An 18,426-nucleotide genomic window follows, 5' to 3' on the forward strand; every position below is an offset into this window, starting at 1 on the left:
CCGCTTCTAATATCAAAAATGCCAACCTTTTTTTTGCAAATACTATATTAACTTAGAGATTATTCGACTATCTACAAAACTTAAATAATGTTGGGAGGATTGATAGCTGGGAGCATTTAAAATTATATAATGTACACTTTAAATTAATTATGTTTGTTTTAAGCGGACGACTGTCTGTAGTTTTTCGTGCTCAGCAGCTTTTTGCCGCACATCGCGCAAATGCCTTTTTTGTACGCGCAAGACTGACAATAATGCGACCCCGCCTGGTGAACTTTTTGTCTGCATATTCTACAAAATTCAATACGTTCAACAATTAGACGCGTCGCGGGGCACCATCTATCAACGACGCAAAACGATCGTTAAAGCTTACCTGCAGGTTTCGAATTTGGTCGTGTATGGATTGAATTTGTTCCTCGATGCCGTGAGCGCTTTGTTTTCGTTCACTTTCCTGCCGCCGCTCTCGGTTGTGTTTCGCGCGCCCGATTTCCAAGGATCCGGCGTGATAACGGTGCCCACCTTTTTCTGGCACTTGTCACAAACCATCTCGAGCAACCGCAAAGAAATCGGGGTTATGCTACAAACTACTAAGGAAAATGGGTTTGTGGGGTTCTTCTTTTCATCTTTACGTTCATTGCGCAAGACTGCTGGAACCACTCGTGCAATTCTGTGACTAGTTGTTAGTTGTCTTTTTCGGGTAAATTAATTATTCAAATGCTAAAAATTGTCGGATACATTTACAAACAAACTAAACTAAGAAAACGGGCTTCTAAATAAGTCCGCCGAATTAGTTTTTTTTTGGTCCATCTATAAAATGCAGGAAGCACCATCTATCGGTGACCGTGGCTAAACCTTAAGTGCGACCGACATAGATCGCTGCAAACCGTCGCGTGTGTTGTAGTACGCAAAGATAGATAACGCGACGCGTTCTTAAACACGGTTTTCCCGAAGCATAGCGAGAACGATATCGCCGGCCCCCTCCACGGCCCATCGAAACCCAACAACAAACAAATAACTCGATAGCGTTGGTCGCGACCGCGAATGTTGCAAACTTATCTGTAATCTTTCGAGATTACGGCGCTGCCATGTATTCGCCGACAGTACCATCGTGACAACAACGCGATACGTTGCGCGACATCGGCTAAAAAGCGGTCCCGACGCCACTGAAGGCGATGCAAGACCGCAAATGACGCAGCAAGCGTCCCACAGTAGAACGAGCAGGGATGATTTGGCGCCCAGTCCCAGCGGTAGCGGCAGCTCGGCCGAGTCGACCGAGATCTACCCTTATTCGATCGGAGACAAAGAGATCGTCCTCAGCGTAAGTGACGTCTCAAAATGGCCGCCTGTGTTTCCGAGTTCCGACTATTTTCGAAAAAAAGTCACCCGAAACTTGGGGCGCCATCGAATAACGACGGGTCTGCTTATTAATATTCCGGTAGCACCGACGAGTACCAAGGCCAACGTCGCGTCATAAAAACGATTCAACGCGGTTAGTACCGGGTGTCCCAAAATAACGAATCGATGTTCGCGTTTCAGAATGGCACCATCGCCGTCCCGGAGGACGACTTGGTCGGTGCCAATCCCAACATTAACGTCGTAGAGTCTAGCGGGGTGCGCATCGGCCACGACACAGTCTTCAACGGGGACGTCACCCTCATCCAACACGTCTACGCGCAAGGAGACAGGGGCACCGTAGGCCACACGGCCGAGTTCAAAAAAGAAGGTAAGGACTGCAGGGAAGGGGCGTGTCTCCGGTGCCGTCGTCTCGACCGCCTTTCGGTAACATTTCCCGAATATATCACGTTTTAAGCCATTAAAAATTCAACTTTTCTTCTGGATGTCGTTTTGGCTACACACTTAAAACTTTTGTAATCCAAGTGCGGAAATATTTTTTAAATACCACGGAAGAAAGAAATGGAATGTAATAATAATTTACGACAAGAATTGTTTGGTTGGGATGTTAAGGTTGGGGTGTCCAGACATTGAGAAAAGAAGAAGACCGATCTCTTCTTCTAGCGGATCTGTGGTCGGCCTAAAATTCACACCAAGTGCTGAGTGCATTCCGTGCCTATATCCGCCGTATCTACGTGTTTTATGCGGGTTTAATTTGAACTTCAACTTGTAATTTTTGACGATTTTCTTCAGTTGGCATTAGAGTGTCAGTAATCCTGCAGTTTTACCTGTTTGGTGGAAGAATTTTTATTCATTAAATGACGTCTAGTTTTACAATGTTGCCAAACTACTATTTTCAATCGGTTTAATCAGGTAGTTATACAAAATGGCGCCATTCGCGATGATTCGAAAAACTATCATATGCAAATCAACTTTCAAAAGTCTTAAAACAGTATTACTAATAATAGCAGTACAAAAATTTAAGCAGAAATTAAACCCTGACCGAAACTGCCTTATTATCACATCTTTTTACGTAACGGTGGAATGTTTAGAGGATATTGAAAAAATATCCGCCACTGGATGTCCAGAATTTGTACAAAAACGAACGTCCAGAGAGTGAACGCTATCTGGGTTCTGTGTATGTGCGTGCTCGTGGCTTTTGTGTCGCTCTGTGTTCGCTTATTAAATTGACGCGGCGAACAACGAAGAAATAACGCGAGGTCGCTTTCTCCGATAATAAATTGGAAATAAATGGAACGGAATTATTGAGGACGAAACCGATAAGGCCGGCACGATTTTTGCGAACGCCCGACTACGGTTTTCCGTTGTTTTAGTGCGGGTCGTCCCCCCGGCGTCGAAAGCGCGCGGGCGCCGCTGCAAAGCGGTCACGGTCGCACTTATGGTGGGCACCTTCGTCGGGACCGCCGTGCTGGTGGCCCTGCAGGTCCGCGCCGCCGGCAAGACGGACGAAATCTTGCCGTCTTCGCCTACCACCATTATTACCACCCCCACCACCACCACCACCGACAGACCCGGCAACATCTTAGACATTTACTTCTTCAACCGCACGCAGTGGGGCGGCAGGCCGCCCGTCGCCCGGCTCGATCTCGACGAGCCGGTGCCGCTGGTGATCGTCAAACACACGGGCGGCGACTCCTGCGACGACCCCTACGCTTGCTTCGGCTTCATGCAGACGCTGCAGTCGGAGGACGTCGCCGGCGGCGAGCCCGACCTGCGGTACAATTTCGTGGTGGGCGGGGACGGTAACGTGTACGTGGGGCGGGGCTGGGGCGTGCGCAACGCCCAAATGAACGACACCATCGACATAGCGTACACGGGTAACTATTCGGTGGCGACGCCCACGCAGAAGATGATCACCGCCGGCAAGGAGATCGTAATCAAGGGCGTGCTGTGGGGCAACCTCGACCTGAACGTGCGCGTCGTGTGCGACAATCAGACCGAGGCGACGGACAGTCCGGGCGAGAACTTGTACCGCGAGGTGGTCAAGTGGACCCCGTGGTACTCCGGCGAGATCGTCGACGGCACGCGAGCCCCGCCCCACGCTTAAGTCCATTTGTCGCGTACGTGTCCGTTTCGACGTTTCTCGAACTTATCGAGCGCCGTTGTCGTAGTGGTGCGACGAAATCCGCCCCGTAGCGACGTGGCCAAATACCTCAAGGTCGGCGCGGTCGTAGGGGCGGTCGTCGTCGTCGTCGTCGTCTTCGTCGTCGCTACCTTTGTGCGTTACGGGTCCAGCGAGCGGAACTCGCCGATCGACGCCACCACCGGAGATAGTACCGTGGTCGGTTCCACCGCCACCACGACGACTCCGGGCAGCGGCGAAACGCCAGTTTTTGTATCGCGGAGTCAGTGGGGCGCGAGGGACGCCCGGTCCGTCGAACCGACGGACCCGCTTCTCTCTCTGGTGATCGTGAAGCACACCGGCGGCGCGACCTGTCGCGATTTCGCCGAGTGCGCCGCATTAATGAGAGCCGCGCAGGCCGAAGACATGGACGTGCACGGCCTGACCGACGTGCGGTACAATTTCGTGGTGGGCGGCGACGGCAACATCTACAGGGGCAGGTCGTGGGGAGTGCGAAACGCTGGCCCGAACGGTACCGTGGACGTCGCGTTCGCGGGCGATTTCGACGTGGACGTGCCCACGCCGAAGATGCTCGACGCGGGCAACGCGGTGGTCTACGTGGGCGTCCTCATCGACTACCTGGACGGCGCCACCTTGCGGGTGGTGTGCCATAACCAGACCGAGGAGACCGACAGTCCGGGCCGAAACTTGTGCGACGCGGTATCCCGGTGGAAGTACTACTCGCCGGAGATCGTAGAAGGGCCGTAGATGCGCGCGATGCTTGAACGCCGGCCGAGTGCGCGGGGCGGTATAGGAGTGCGCGTTTGTTTTAGTGCGCCGGGCGGCGAAGGGCGGGAAGCGCGTCGCCGTAATCGCCGTCGCGACGCTCGTGCTGGCGTCGTTAGGGACGGCGTGCGGAGTCTACCGGGCGACGGCGGCGACGGGGGCGGCGCCCCGGAATGCGACGCGAGCCGTCGTCGAGCGGTCCCGGTGGCTCGGCAGAGCCCCGACGTGGATAAACGAGACGACGGAGCCCGCCTCCCGCTTGATCGTCGGGCAGACGGGCGGCGGGCGGTGCCGCGACTTGGAGTCGTGCCGGGCCGCCGTCCAGCACTTGCAGAACCGCGACATGGACGTCGACGGTTTGCCGGACATCCGGCACAACTTCCTGGTGGGCGGCGACGGCAACGTGTACGTCGGCAGGGGCTGGGGCGTGCGGAACGGCGGCCCCGTCGGCGACGGCGTCGACGTGGCCTTCGTCGGGGAATTTTCGTCGGTCGGGCCGCCCCCCGACGTCTACTGGGTGCAGGAGCTGGGCTCGATCGGCCTCTGGGTTCACCGCCTCTTGAGGATCGATTTCTGCGTGGTGGTCGCCGAACAAACGGGAGAACGATTACGCGAGGAGATCGCGAAGCTCGGCTACAGATTGCCGAAAAAGAACTCCTCGTGCGAAAGCGCTTCAAACGCCGCCAAAAATTAAAAAAAAGTCAAATTTCCGAAAAATATATCAAAATTTCTGACTTCAATCAGAATTTTTGTGAATCGTGTTAGGATGTCTAAAAAACAAGTTAAAATTTCTGAGATAAGTTAATTTCTCCCGCAAGTCCGAAAAGTATCTCACGTTTTCTGAGAATCGCGTCAAAATTTCTACGAAACAAAGTTTGTGGGAAACATGTCAGAATTTTTGACTTAAATCGAAATTTCCGAACAACAAGGCAATTTCTGAGAATCTTGTTGGAATTTGTGAAAAACGAGTCAAAATTTATTATTACATATTACAATTCAAGTCAAAATTTCCGAAAATCACTTCAGAATTCCAAGAAAACAAGTCGAAATAATAATAAAAATAGAAATAAAAATTTCTATTAGCTTAAAATTTTATCCTAAACCACCATTTAACTCTAGGAAACAATTTTAAGTGTATTTTAATTTAAAATTATTTCTTCATTAATTTGCTCAATAAAAAATAAAAGGGAAATCCTGAAAAACAAATAAAAATTTCCGGAGAAACATACCAGAATTTCGGACACGAGTTAGAATTTTTGAAAATCATTTCAGAATTTACGATTTTCATAAAAAATGTCCGGTCTGAAGGTAGAGGCCGCAAAATATTATGAATGGCGCCGGTTTCGCAGATACAGGGCGTGCAACTTTTTAATTGTACTCATTGATTCGTCGCATTGCCGCTGAAGAGCGCAATATTTGTTAAATAAATCGAATGATTTTTTTTTTAATTTGAAATAATTTTCGTCATTTTTCGTAAAAAGACTCTGTAAGTTTTTGATTTATTTACATTTGAAAAGTTCAACGTTATTTTTTCTGATATTTTTTACAAGTGCCCGCAGGATGAAAATGTACGGGAAACAATAAAATAGTAACATTTAACAGTAACAATTTTGGCGTCGGGTAACTCCCACCTAGAGATTGGCCGTTATTTATGAAGCCATCTGTGGTTTACGTCACAATTCTGACTTGTTTCTCAACAATTCCGACGATTTTAAGCCTAACCATGGGCAACACAAAAAACTCGGACACGGACAAATAGAGCTAACATGGCGGGATTGGCAATCCCCTTACATATAATCGAGCTGTATTTTAAGATAAAAAAATAAAATGAATCAAAATATCCTAATAACATCGTTTAATTTACCGATTGCGTAAAAATTGACTGCTTTTTTTGAAGTAGATTGTATTTTTCGCGACTGCGTCCACGTTCTCACGATCGAAGACGGCTGTGCAAACACGTGGCGGCCGTTTTCGAGTTGTTTGCGAAAGCGTATAAAAAAAAAGTTGTTTGGACAAGTGCGACGGGGATTTACGCCTACGCGCAGATGTTATTTTTCCGATAACATACCGTTTATTGTGATTGTTGGTGTAAACCGCGAAGAGCGACGGTTTATATCGAGGTTGATCCGGTTATTAAAGTGTTATTAGTGTCGGTAGTTTTTGTTATTCCCACGTCCCGCGAACGCGTTTATTTTTTCGGCACTGACCCGTTTCAAAAGGCGAAGAGAGTTTATCCAACATGGTGGGGGTCGCATTCGACGGTAATTCCCCGGGAGATTACGGGCATAAAAAGTCATCCGAGCGTCGAGGTACGAGCGTATTCTTCTTGCGCGTATCGAATTGATCGGTTGAATCGCGGGCGTCGGCGATGCTACCCAAACACATTGAAAAGTGCAAAAGTCTGGCGAACCTGATGGGAAACGAGCCGGACGACGGCCCGACGTCGTACAAGGAACTGGTGGAGTCGCAGGGCAATCTCATCCGTCAGCAACAGGCGTTGATCGATTGGCTCGCGCGTAGGTACCCGCGAATGTGTTAGATAGAACAAACGTTCTATCGAGCCCAGTACTCTACTATTACTAATATTTAAAACATTTTTTTATTTTATTAATTTCCTCTTCTCATTCGTCGTTTATAATATCCATTAACTCTAGCCTTCGACGTACTTACAACTTTAGGCGCGTACGTTGTCAGTGGCGGTTTGTGATAATCTAGTGAGTTTTACCAAATTTCCTAAAAACGTTAAAAACCCACCCTTTTCGCGTCATAATTTTTTTTTTTTGTTTTCAATAGAAATAAAGTTTCAATTTAAATGTTATTTAATGTAAACAAAAGCATACTTTTCCAAAATTTTTCGTAGACATTTTTGCGAGCCGCGGTTAAAATGAAAACAATAAATGACATAAAGTACCCTAGCAGATAGAGTCAGTCTTTCAAAAAAAAAAAATTATACAATGTTTCAAAAAGTTATGTTAAAACGTAATTAAAAATGATTGCTTTTTTATTGCAGTTTTGATTAATTCAAATTGCCGACAGTGAAAAATTATATGCGATTATTTGTGTTTAGGATCGTAATAATACGTTTCCGTTATGTTTAATACGTTATGTTTAAGTCATAGCTATCGATCTCCCAGAATACTCGTATATTTCAATAACCAACAATTTTCAATCAAAAATTCTTTTGAATTAATCAACAAAATTAAAGTTAACCAAATCGCTTCTAACGCAACACTATCGTCTTTTAATGTACAAAACTTATTTCCCTGTATTCCACCTATGGATGTGATGGATTTAGTAGATTTCACCCCAACTCGGAAACAGGTTAACCCATTGGTGAAACAAGATTTCTTAGATTGCTTAATAGTATCTTTAGACCAAAATTATTTTGAATTTAATGGACAGATTTATATCTCTAAAGAAGGTTTGATTATGGGAAACCCACTTGGTCCTTTGTTAGCCGAGATTTTTATGGATAATTTTGAAAATATCATACTAGAACATCCTTTAAGTAAATGTTTTTTATGGTGTTATAGATACGTGGATGATGTCTTTGTTTGCTTTGTTGGAACGGACAGACAATTGTATTCTTTTTTAAATTATAAGGTTGTTCGGAAAGTCATTTCGTTTTTTCCCGTCCGAGGACTTAATTACGTTTTTTCGAAACCAACTTCACACTTAAGCCGCATAACCATTATATGTCTTGAGAGCTGATATTGCAAGGCTTGTGTGTGAAAAAGTTCTATTAATTCTACGCAGTAGTTTTCAGCAGCATTTTCGTCATATTTTACTTTTTTACTTCAGAAAAGGTAAAAATGCTGTCCAAGCGAGAAAAAAATTGACGGATGTGTATGGAGAAGGCGTGTTAACAGTACGCCAGTGCCAGAAATGGTTTGCAAAATTTCGATCCGGCAATTTTGATGTCGAAGATGCACCACGGTCTGGAAGGCCGGTCGAAGCTGACAAAGATGCGATAAAGGCATTAGTTGATGCAAATCGGCGAATAACCACACGAGAGATCGGTGAGAGATTAAATTTGTCGAATTCGACTGTTTATTGCCATTTGAAAGGCATGGGCTTAACCTCGAAGCTCGATGTGTGGGTGCCCCATGTCCTTACGGAGCGAAATTTGTGTCGTCGCGTTGACGTGTGTGATTCGCTCCTCAAACGTCAAGAAAATGATCCATTTTTGAAGCGGATTATTACTGGGGACGAAAAATGGGTTGTATACAACAATGTTAAACGCAAGAGGTCATGGAGCAGAAAAGATGAACCTGCTCAAAGCGTGTCAAAAGCCAACATTCACCAAAAAAAGGTGATGCTCTCCGTTTGGTGGGATGTCAAAGGAATCGTTTTTTTTTGAGCTTTTGCCGGACAATACAAAGATTAATTCAGAAGTCTATTGTCATCAACTGGACAAATTGAATGATTCACTTAAAGAGAACAGGCCCGAATTAATCAACAGGAAGGGTGTAGTGTTCCACCAGGATAATGCGAGACCTCACACAAGTTTGGTCACTCGCCAAAAACTTTTACAGCTTCAATGGGACGTACTGCAACATCCACCATATTCTCCAGATCTGGCGCCTTCCGACTACTATTTGTTTCGGTCCCTGCAAAATTTTTTGGATGGCAAAACCTTTACCTCAAATGAAGATGTCAAAAACCACCTGAACCAGTTTTTTGCCAGCAAGGACCAAAACTTTTATGAGACGGGAATTATGTTACTGCCAGAAAGATGACAAAAGGTGTTGAACCAGAATGGCCAATATATAATTTAATAAAATATTTATTCATTATACGAAAACTGTCTTTCATGTTCCCCAAAAAAAAAACGAAATGACTTTCCGAACAACCCAATACATTAACTCATTACATAATCGTATAAAATTCACTGTCGAGATTGAACAGGATAATTCTATTAATTTTTTAGACTTAACTATTACGAAAACGCAAAACAAAGTAGATTTTTCAATATATCATAAACCTTCACTCACGGACACAGTCATACATAACAGCTCAAATCAACCTTATACACAGAAAATGGCTGCATACTTTTTAATACGCCACTCTCAACAGAAAATTACAACAAAGAACTTAATAACATCACTACACACATTGCACCGAACAACGGCTACAATCCGTCCATTATCGGTAAAATTATAAGTAAAAAACAAATACAGACAACAGTAAACTACGAACAATTTAAAACAGTTGCATTCATAGGAGAACCTAGTGAAAAAGTTTCAAAACATTTGTCAAAATGTGGTTTAAAATAGCTTTCAGAACCAACAACACAATAGGAAAATATTTAAAAAACAATAAAACGAAATGTCCCCAAATCCCAAAGATCAGGTGTCTACAGGTTGAAATGCGGATCTTGTCCTAAAATTTACATTGGACAAACGGGTAGATGCTTCAAGAAACGCATTAACGAACATAAAAGAGCGTTTAAAAACAATAATCCAGATTCTAATTATGCTACACAGAAAAACACATTTTATTGATATTTTACATACAGTCACAAAAAGTAGAAAATTAAATTTATTGGAAGCCATGGAGATTAACAAAATGAGACATTCAAATGTATTGCTTAACGATCAATTAGATTTGATGGAACTTAAATTCTCACAAAATTAATTAAGGTTTTATGGTCATTTTTCGGTATATAAAGTAGCAGGTAATTTGTAAATATTACATCTGATAAAGACACGGTGTTATCGAAACAATTGTCATGTCAAAATATATAATTTCGTGAAAATCTGAACTTTTAGTTCTTATTCATTTTGATAAATCGATTTTCGTCAAGCAAAATCCACCTCAGTTCAGTTACCGAATTACACACCGATTTAGCGTACTTTTCCGGGTTCGGGAGCCATCGGATGTTGTCGCGTATGACGTTTGTCACGCTCGTTGCATAGTATGCTAATTTTCCGCCAGAGGTCTCGTTGAATTGTATAATCGCGGGTACCGAGCGTGGGACTGCAAATATTTGCGAAAAAGCATCGCGCGCCTATATTTCTACAGGGCGTTGATAAAATATCGCGGACCGTTCCGGAAATGTCGACCCACAACCCACATAGCCGATTGACATAGTATTAAGTAACCGACGAGTCAGATTCACTAATATCTTATCGGTAAGCGACAAATAAACCCGACTCCTCGAGTTGTACTTAATATGTCATCGATCGGCTTGTTTCGGAAATTGCTAATGTTCCGGTTATTTATAAACGCAAAAGTAAACAGGCAGACGAGGCTGCCGAATATTAAACATAATACATATCTCGTTTGTTATTGTACAAACGAGTGAATCTAATAAGCGGTGAGTTGAGTTGGATCTGATTCTTTCTACAGCCTAGTGCGCACCCGATAAGGATTAGCACTAAGAGATAAGCGACTCAACAAGAATTTTGTCAATTTTATAAAGGAAAATTACGTCTGGGCAATTTCTGCGCGGTCGGTTAGTCGGGCCATGCGCGTGATCAACCGACTCAACAATAGTGTAACCGACGAGTGAATCCGACTCGTCCTTGTTTCAGACTCCCTCGGATTCTCGGGCGTCGCGACGCCCCGCTTTCGCCGTCTGCTAATCGCCTCCTCCGTCCTCCTCGTGGCCGTCGTCGCGGTTTCCGCGACTCTAATCATACTCAATCGAACGGCGACCCTCTCGCACCCCGCCCCCAACCCCAACACCACCCGCTACATCGAAAACCACCCGGTTTACGATCGGGACAACTGGGGCGCCTCCGCCGTGGACGAGCCGGCGCCCGAACGCTCGGGGCCCTCGTCGTTGGCCATAATAAGCCACACCGCGACGGACTCTTGCGAAACCTTCACCGCGTGCGGCGACGTGCTGCGCCGCCTCCAAGACGACGACGTCGACGGAGGCCGGGGCGATATCGCGTACAACTTCCTCGTCGGCGCCGAGGGGGGCATCTACGTGGGGCGCGGGTGGGGGCGCGAGAACGCCCTGCGCGTGGGCAGCGTCGCCGTCGCTTTTATCGGCGACTTTAACTTCGGCAACTTGACGAGCGTCGCGGCGGACGCCGCCGCGGCCCTTCTGGCGCGCGGCCTCGACTCGGGCCGATTGGCTCAAGATTACCGGGTGGTGGGGGAGAACCAAACGTCGCCGAAGAGGTTCTATAGTCCGGGAAGGAACGTGGTGGCCGAGATCGTCCGATGGCCGCGTTATTTCGACGGCACCGTTCTCTGATCCGCCGTTTCGTTTGCAATCGTACTCATATATCATATATACAGGAAAGTTTTCGGTGTTTTTAGACGAGCTCACGACCGGGTCGTCGGGACGCAAAGCGTTCAAGTTCTTCGCCGGGAACCGGACCACCCAGGTGGCGCTGTTGGCGTTTCTAGTTCTGCTCGCGCTCACCTCGGCCACCGTCGTCTATTTCGGCACGAAGATCGGCACGCGGGCCGTCGTCCCGGCGCCCGTCGACCCGGGGCACCGCGACGACCTCGGCGCCGGCGTCCAGATCGTCAAGCGCGCGGAGTGGCTGGCGAGGCCGCCGCTCAGCGAGATTCGGCTGAAGGAGCCCCGGGACATGGTACGGATCATGCATACCGGCGGCTCCAACTGCTCCAGCTACCAGGAGTGCGCGACCAAGGTGTTGGCCCTGCAGGGCTGGATGGTGCAGACCAAGGGCTTCCCCGACATCAGCTACAACTTCCTGGTGGGCGGCGACGGCAACGTGTACGAGGGGCGGGGCGCAGACGTGCAAAACGAGTGGATGTAAGTGGGGAGGAGTCGGCGTGGGGCGCGCGAGCGAACGTTCCGTGGGTTTCCAGGCACCGGGCGATCGACATCGTCTACCTGGGCAACTACCTCGCGCCCTACGACAAGATGACGAACAAAATGGAGGAGGCCGGCAAGAGGCTGATCGCGAAGCTGCTGCGCGAAGAGAAAATCACGCCGGATTACGTGCTCGTCGCCCAAAACCAAACGACCAACACCCTCAGTCCCGGTCCCAACATCTACGAGAAGATAATCCGCTGGCCCCACTACGACGCCCGTCTCTATTTCGACAAATAATCTCACCTATCAATTAAATTGTTAATACTTGATATCAAACTGCGTCTCGACTGTAGTAATAAAGCGTATACAGAAATCGGCTTTGTTATAATTATTAATAGAGGCTTCGCGATTTCCTATCTCCAAATCTCCGGTTGTTTTTTTTTTTTGGGTCGCCAGATAAGAGTTTCCACGATAAACGAGAGATTAGGCAAACAAATCGCGCGATGCGGACGACGTTTCAATCGACGAAAGCGTCGATAGGTGCGAGTCTCCTTAATGACCTTGTCCGAGACGGACGGCGTCGCGGCGCTCCTTTCGACGACGGACGCCCGTCCCCCGGCCATCGTCGTCGCGAATTCTAGGGACGTCCACCTCGCGGATCGCTACGAGACCAATTATTACGCGCCGGTGACCATTCGCGTGTCTGGCGGCGTGACGTTGCCTCTAGAAATGGCCGCGTGGCGGCGGGCCAACGCAAAGTATTGGTGAGAACCCCGTAGCTATTAGACTTCGATAGAAATCGACAGACGAAATGCGTAAATAGTCGCGTTAAGAATTAACGTTTAATTTCCACCAATAATAATAATAATAAATTGCCTTTATTGTTGTATATTTTTATATACAAATATACGGTAGAGACGAGGCGAACTTTAGCAAAAGCTACTCCTATTAACCTCTTAAATGTTTAAATCGAAAACTAAATAGGAATTAATGAATTAAACATAGTATAATAGATAAAATGTAATAGTGATAGGTAACAATGGAAAGTTATTAAAAGTAAAAATTAGTTATCGGGTTCAACTTGAAATGTTTTTTAAAGAATTTGCGTGTGATTTTATTGAATCGGGTATACCAGTGGCGGGGAAACTTTTTTTTAAGACGGGCCATTTGTAATAACTAGACGATCGTAGCTGGCCAAAGAATAATTAGTGGAGCGCCGTAAGGTTTATACCTCGGAATCCAGGGCCAGTCAATAAATCTTTTTATAAACTTTGGCAATGTGTTTTTAATAGCATATAGAAAAATATTTTGTGCGATCTTAATTTTTTAATAATTATTATAAATAATTATTAATTTTTTGGAGTTTTCCTTAAATTATATTAATGTAAAATTAAATTTTATTGGGTTGTTCGGAAAGTCATTTCGTTTTTTTTGGGGAACATGAAAGACAGTTTTCGTATAATGAATAAATATTTTATTAAATTATATATTGGCCAATCTGGTCCAACACCTTTTGCCATCTTTCTGGCAGTAACATAATTCCCCTCTCATAAAAGTTTTGGTCCTTGCTGGCAAAAAACTGGTTCGGGTGGTTTTTAACATCTTCATTTGAGGTAAAGGTTTTGCCATCCAAAAAATTTTGCAGGGACCGGAACAAATAGTAGTCGGAAGGCGCCAGATCTGGAGAATATGGTGGATGTTGCAGTACGTCCCATTCAAGCTGTAAAAGTTTTTGGCGAATGACCAAACTTGTGTGAGGTCTCGCATTATCCTGGTGGAACACTACACCCTTCCTGTTGATTAATTCGGGCCTCTTCTCTTTAAGTGAATCATTCAATTTGTCCAGTTGATGACAATAGACTTCTGAATTAATCGTTGTATTGTCCGGCAAAAGCTCAAAAAAAACGATTCCTTTGACATCCCACCAAACGGAGAGCATCACCTTTTTTTGGTGAATGTTGGCTTTTGACACGCTTTGAGCCGGTTCATCTTTTCTGCTCCATGACCTCTAGCGTTTAACATTGTTGTGTACAACCCATTTTTCGTCCCCAGTAATAATCCGCTTCAAAAATGGATCATTTTCTTGACGTTTGAGGAGCGAATGATACAAATTTCGCTCCGTAAGGACATGGAGCACCCACACATCGAGCTTCGAGGTTAAGCCCATGCCTTTCAAATGGCCATAAACAGTCGAATTCGACAAATTTAATCTCTCACCGATCTCTCGTGTGGTTATTCGCCGATTTGCATCAACTAATGCCTTTATCGCATCTTTGTCAGCTTCGACCGGCCTTCCAGACCGTGGTGCATCTTCGACATCAAAATTGCCGGATCGAAATTTTGCAAACCAGTTCTGGCACTGGCGTACTGTTAACACGCCTTCTCCATACACATCCGTCAATTTTTTTCTCGCTTGGACAGCATTTTTACCTTTTCTGAAGTAAAAAAGTAAAATATGACGAAAATGCTGCTTATTGATCTCCATATTTAAAAGGGCACCAACCAAAAACTACTGCGTAGAATTAATAGAACTTTTTCACACACAATATCAGCAATATCAGCTCTCAAGACATATAATGGTTATGCGGCTTAAGTGTGAAGTTGGTTTCGAAAAAACGTAATTAAGTCCTCTGACGGGAAAAAACGAAATGACTTTCCGAACAACCTTATAAAAAGAAGAACTATTACAAACTTCATCTTGGATCTCAAGGGACTGCGGGTATAACGATGAAGGGGGGGGGGGTTAGAGGGGGCAACAGCAGCTGTTGGGTGTCGTTAACGCGGGCCCTAACAGAATAGTACACGTAGCAACTTGCTAGGCTTGATACGTTGTTGTTGTTGTTTGCTCCGAAAAAAGAATAATTTAAAATAATTAAAAAATAAATATATTATTGTGCAGCGAGTGTGATAAAAGTTAATTACTGAGTTTTACAAACTTTGAAGATAGTGGCATAAATAGTAAGTGTTTGTTTATTATTTATATTACATGGTTTTGAAAACAACTGTGAATATTCAATAGTATATTTTATAACAGATCGATCTTAAAAGTTAGAATGTAATGGTAAAATTTAATATATATTTGGAATCTGCATGAAATTTCCTATAAGATAGTGCTTACACAAACAGTTGATTTATTTTTATGTATTTTATTTATGCAGAAATAATAATTTAATTAATCGGAAAAATAGTGAAAATTCCGATTTTTTTCACATTTTTGTTTAAAAAAAAATTTTAATTAATTGTGATATAAAGGTTAGTTATTGATATTAGTAATATTTGTTGTTACGGCCTCGGATCAAAATGGGTGAACCATCGAATGGTGATAATATAAATAATGATTGCCTCATTTTTGACAAAATTGGATGTAGGTCTGAATTAAGCTCTGAGCTAAGAGATATTATAAAAGTTACTAGGGGAATACCAACAATGAAAGCTGCTTCTGTGGAAAGAAGAGATGGACTTTCTCAGTATTTAAATATTTGCGAATTTGAATTTGAATATTGCGAATTTGAAAATATGTCAATAAAGGATGTATTAATGCTTATTTAAAAAAAAAGAACACCACATCAACATGTTCTCCACCCAAAAAAAAAACTGCGAAACGGCTACTTCTATTGATTTTGATTGGAAAAATAAGTGCTTTTTATGTGAAAAAGAAGCGGATGAAATGAAGGAAAGAAAAAAGTCCAAATCGGTAAGACAGCAAATCAGCTACGTAACTACTTCTGAGTTCAAGCAAACTATTTGAAATTTGATTTTTCGCAATATCCATAAAAGAATTGTAGGTGTGTTAGATCTAGTGGCTCAGGACGCTTGTATCACGCGGATTGTTATATGCGTTTGAAAACTACCGTAAAATAGACCCAGAGGGATAAAAATATTCATCCAGTAGATGCAGCAATGGAGCAGATTTTCGAATATATTGAAGAAAATGATGACTGCCAGTTTTCACTGACAGAATTAAAAAGTATTGAGCTAAAATTGAGCCTTGAGGAACTCCACTTCTTATATCTAGGCAAGTAGACTCGACCCCGTTCAGGACCACCTTTTGCTTTCTCCCTGTTAAGTAGTTTTTAATTAAATTTACGGATGCCTCCCCAAAACAAGTATTTAAGAATAGTGAGCAGAATATTGTGACTAATGGTATCAAAAGCCTTAGAATAATCGAGTAGAACCAACACATCACACTTACCTTCATCAATTCCTCTGATGATGTCATCTGTCACATTAAGAAGCGCCGTAGCATAACTGTGCCCCCTCCTAAAACCGGCTTGTGTTTTGTCAATTAGTTTCTCCTTTTCAACATAATTTATTATTTGGCTTTTCAAGACACGTTGCATAATATTGGCAGAATGGAAATGGGCCTTAAGTCTCTAAACGACAGCGGGTTGTCAATCTTAGGAATAGGGACATTAGCTACTTTCCAAAGAGAGGGAAAAAAATAAAGTTGATATGGATTCCGTCATGACCAACCGCTCTAGTTTTACCTGACCTGACATTCTGAACTTAGTTTTCTTTTTTTAACGTCTATTTTAGACGTTACCTACTACGGAGAATAACACACAGAAACGCAATTGAAGAAAACTTACTACTAACTAATGCTCTTGCGCGGGTGTTGAGGCAGTGGGAGTTTCGGGGATTACACAAACAATTACTCGGGTCGTTGCAGATCATACCCTGGGCACTCTCCGAAATATTTCAGACCGTGTTTAATTGCTTACATCCCGCCAGAGGCGCTGCAAACAGATGAATTTTGACAGAAATTGGTTTAAATTTAAAATTCGCATCCGTCCGCATCTATGGTCCGTGTTCGCCGAGATGACTAGTTTTGCGTAGTAGTGAGTGTTTTTGGATTTTTTGAACATTTTATGGTTGCAGTGATTTTTTTTTTACTGTCAATTTGTAGCCCTCGATTTTGTGGGAAATATCAAATTTGCGCAAGCCGAAAATAAATCTGCAACAGCTGTTTTCAAGTCAAGAAATGAGCAATAGAGGACTAAACCATAGTTCATAATCGAAAGGACAAATGATTGAGCTAAAAATTTCCGTAAACCGTTCTATGTCTGTATAAATGACGCAAAACCAAATAAGACTTTTTCACCAATATTCCGCGATTCTAAGTCTACATTCAAATATAACCCCAAGGTTTTTATTATAGTTCACAATCTTCAAACGTTAGTTAATAAATACATTTGTGTTACTTGTTTAATGTTAGGTTTAGGAGAAAAGAATATTACAATGTACAAATTAAATCGATATAAATTGAGACAATATCAAATAATTTGGGATCGAAGAAGTAAACAGATGAATGTCGTCAGCAATTGAAAGCAAATTCAAATATCCGATGGATATATAAATATAAATAGGTTCAAGGACAGAACCTTGCGGTACACCTGATGAAACGGGTAGAAATTCATAACTTACATTGTCAAGGGTAACTCTCTGATATCTGTTGGCTAAGTAGTTTTCAAAAAATCGAGTCGATACATCATCGAAGCCGTAGTAACTCGATTTGGCGCACATAAGTTTATGGTCAAGCGGATCAAAAGCTTTAGAGTAATCTGACGATATAAATGCAGTCGCAAGACCATTAATCTCTTTCCGGTCTTTATTTCGCGCACCGTGTACGATAGACGAAATACCTCCCGCAACTCCGCTACGGAGAACAGACACTAGATAACAGAGAACAGACCAGAAATAAAAACATCTTTTCGACTCTGTTTTTTTTTTTCAAAATCTTCGATGGCGCGTCTCGTTTTAGGCGGAGAGGATGTGCGATCGTCGCCACCGTCGCCGTCGCCGTCGGTCTAATCGCCATTTTGTCGATCGAGCATCGATCGAGCAAGCGAGCGGTCACCTTCCCTAAACCGCCGGCGGACCGAGCCCGGTGGCGGGGACGCCCGCCGTCGTACGTGGACGCCGCCGAGCCGGCGTCGGTCGTCGTCATCTCGCACACGGGCGGCCCCGGGTGTCGCGACGCCGACGAGTGCGCCTCCGCGGTAAAACAGATCCAGGATTACGATATGGACGCCCGCGGTTTGCCCGACATCAGGTACAACTTCCTGGTGGGCGGGGACGCCGTCGTCTACGTGGGCCGCGGCTGGCGCGTGCGCAACGAGCTGCCGCTGCGCACGGCCAGCGTACAGTTCGCCTTCGTCGGCGACTACTCGGCCGAGGCGCCCGCCGACCTGGCGCTCAACTCCGTCAAGGGATTCCTGTGGGACCACGCGCAGTCGCCGGACGCGCCTCTGCGCCGCGACTACGTAATCGTCAACGAGAACCAAACATGGCGGACCGACAGCCCCGGCGAGCACCTCTACGAAGCGGTCACCCACTTCACCAAGTACCTGGAGGGAGTGTTTTACGCCGACGACGGCGGAAATGAAACGACGCCGTCATCCACTAACTAATATATTTCGAGGAT

At 44.6% G+C, this 18,426-nt stretch overlaps 2 protein-coding genes across 2 annotated transcripts; one reads left to right on the top strand and one right to left on the bottom strand.

Annotated features, from left to right (window-relative positions):
• Positions 1–19: 19 nt before the first annotated feature.
• LOC132707913 (cysteine-rich PDZ-binding protein) lies at positions 20–891 on the bottom strand. The gene is made up of 3 exons (XM_060679935.1): positions 627–891; positions 371–581; positions 20–288 (listed from the first exon to the last, which is right to left on the bottom strand). The coding sequence occupies exons 2-3, from the start codon at positions 541–543 to the stop codon at positions 159–161; spliced, it is 303 nt and encodes a 100-aa protein (XP_060535918.1). The 5' UTR covers positions 544–581; positions 627–891; the 3' UTR covers positions 20–158.
• Positions 892–1,018: 127 nt separating this feature from the next.
• Positions 1,019–18,412, top strand: LOC132707648 (uncharacterized). The gene is given in 7 exon segments (XM_060679571.1): positions 1,019–1,315; positions 1,534–1,720; positions 10,795–11,412; positions 11,414–11,999; positions 12,056–12,296; positions 12,543–12,766; positions 17,764–18,412. Coding segments are annotated over 7 exon segments (2,637 nt in total). The 5' UTR covers positions 1,019–1,183.
• The last annotated feature ends 14 nt before the right edge of the window (positions 18,413–18,426 follow it).

Source organism: Cylas formicarius, unplaced genomic scaffold (genome assembly GCF_029955315.1).
Source record: "Cylas formicarius isolate icCylForm1 unplaced genomic scaffold, icCylForm1.1 PGA_scaffold_9__14_contigs__length_23061073, whole genome shotgun sequence".
NCBI lineage: Eukaryota > Metazoa > Arthropoda > Insecta > Coleoptera > Brentidae > Cylas > Cylas formicarius.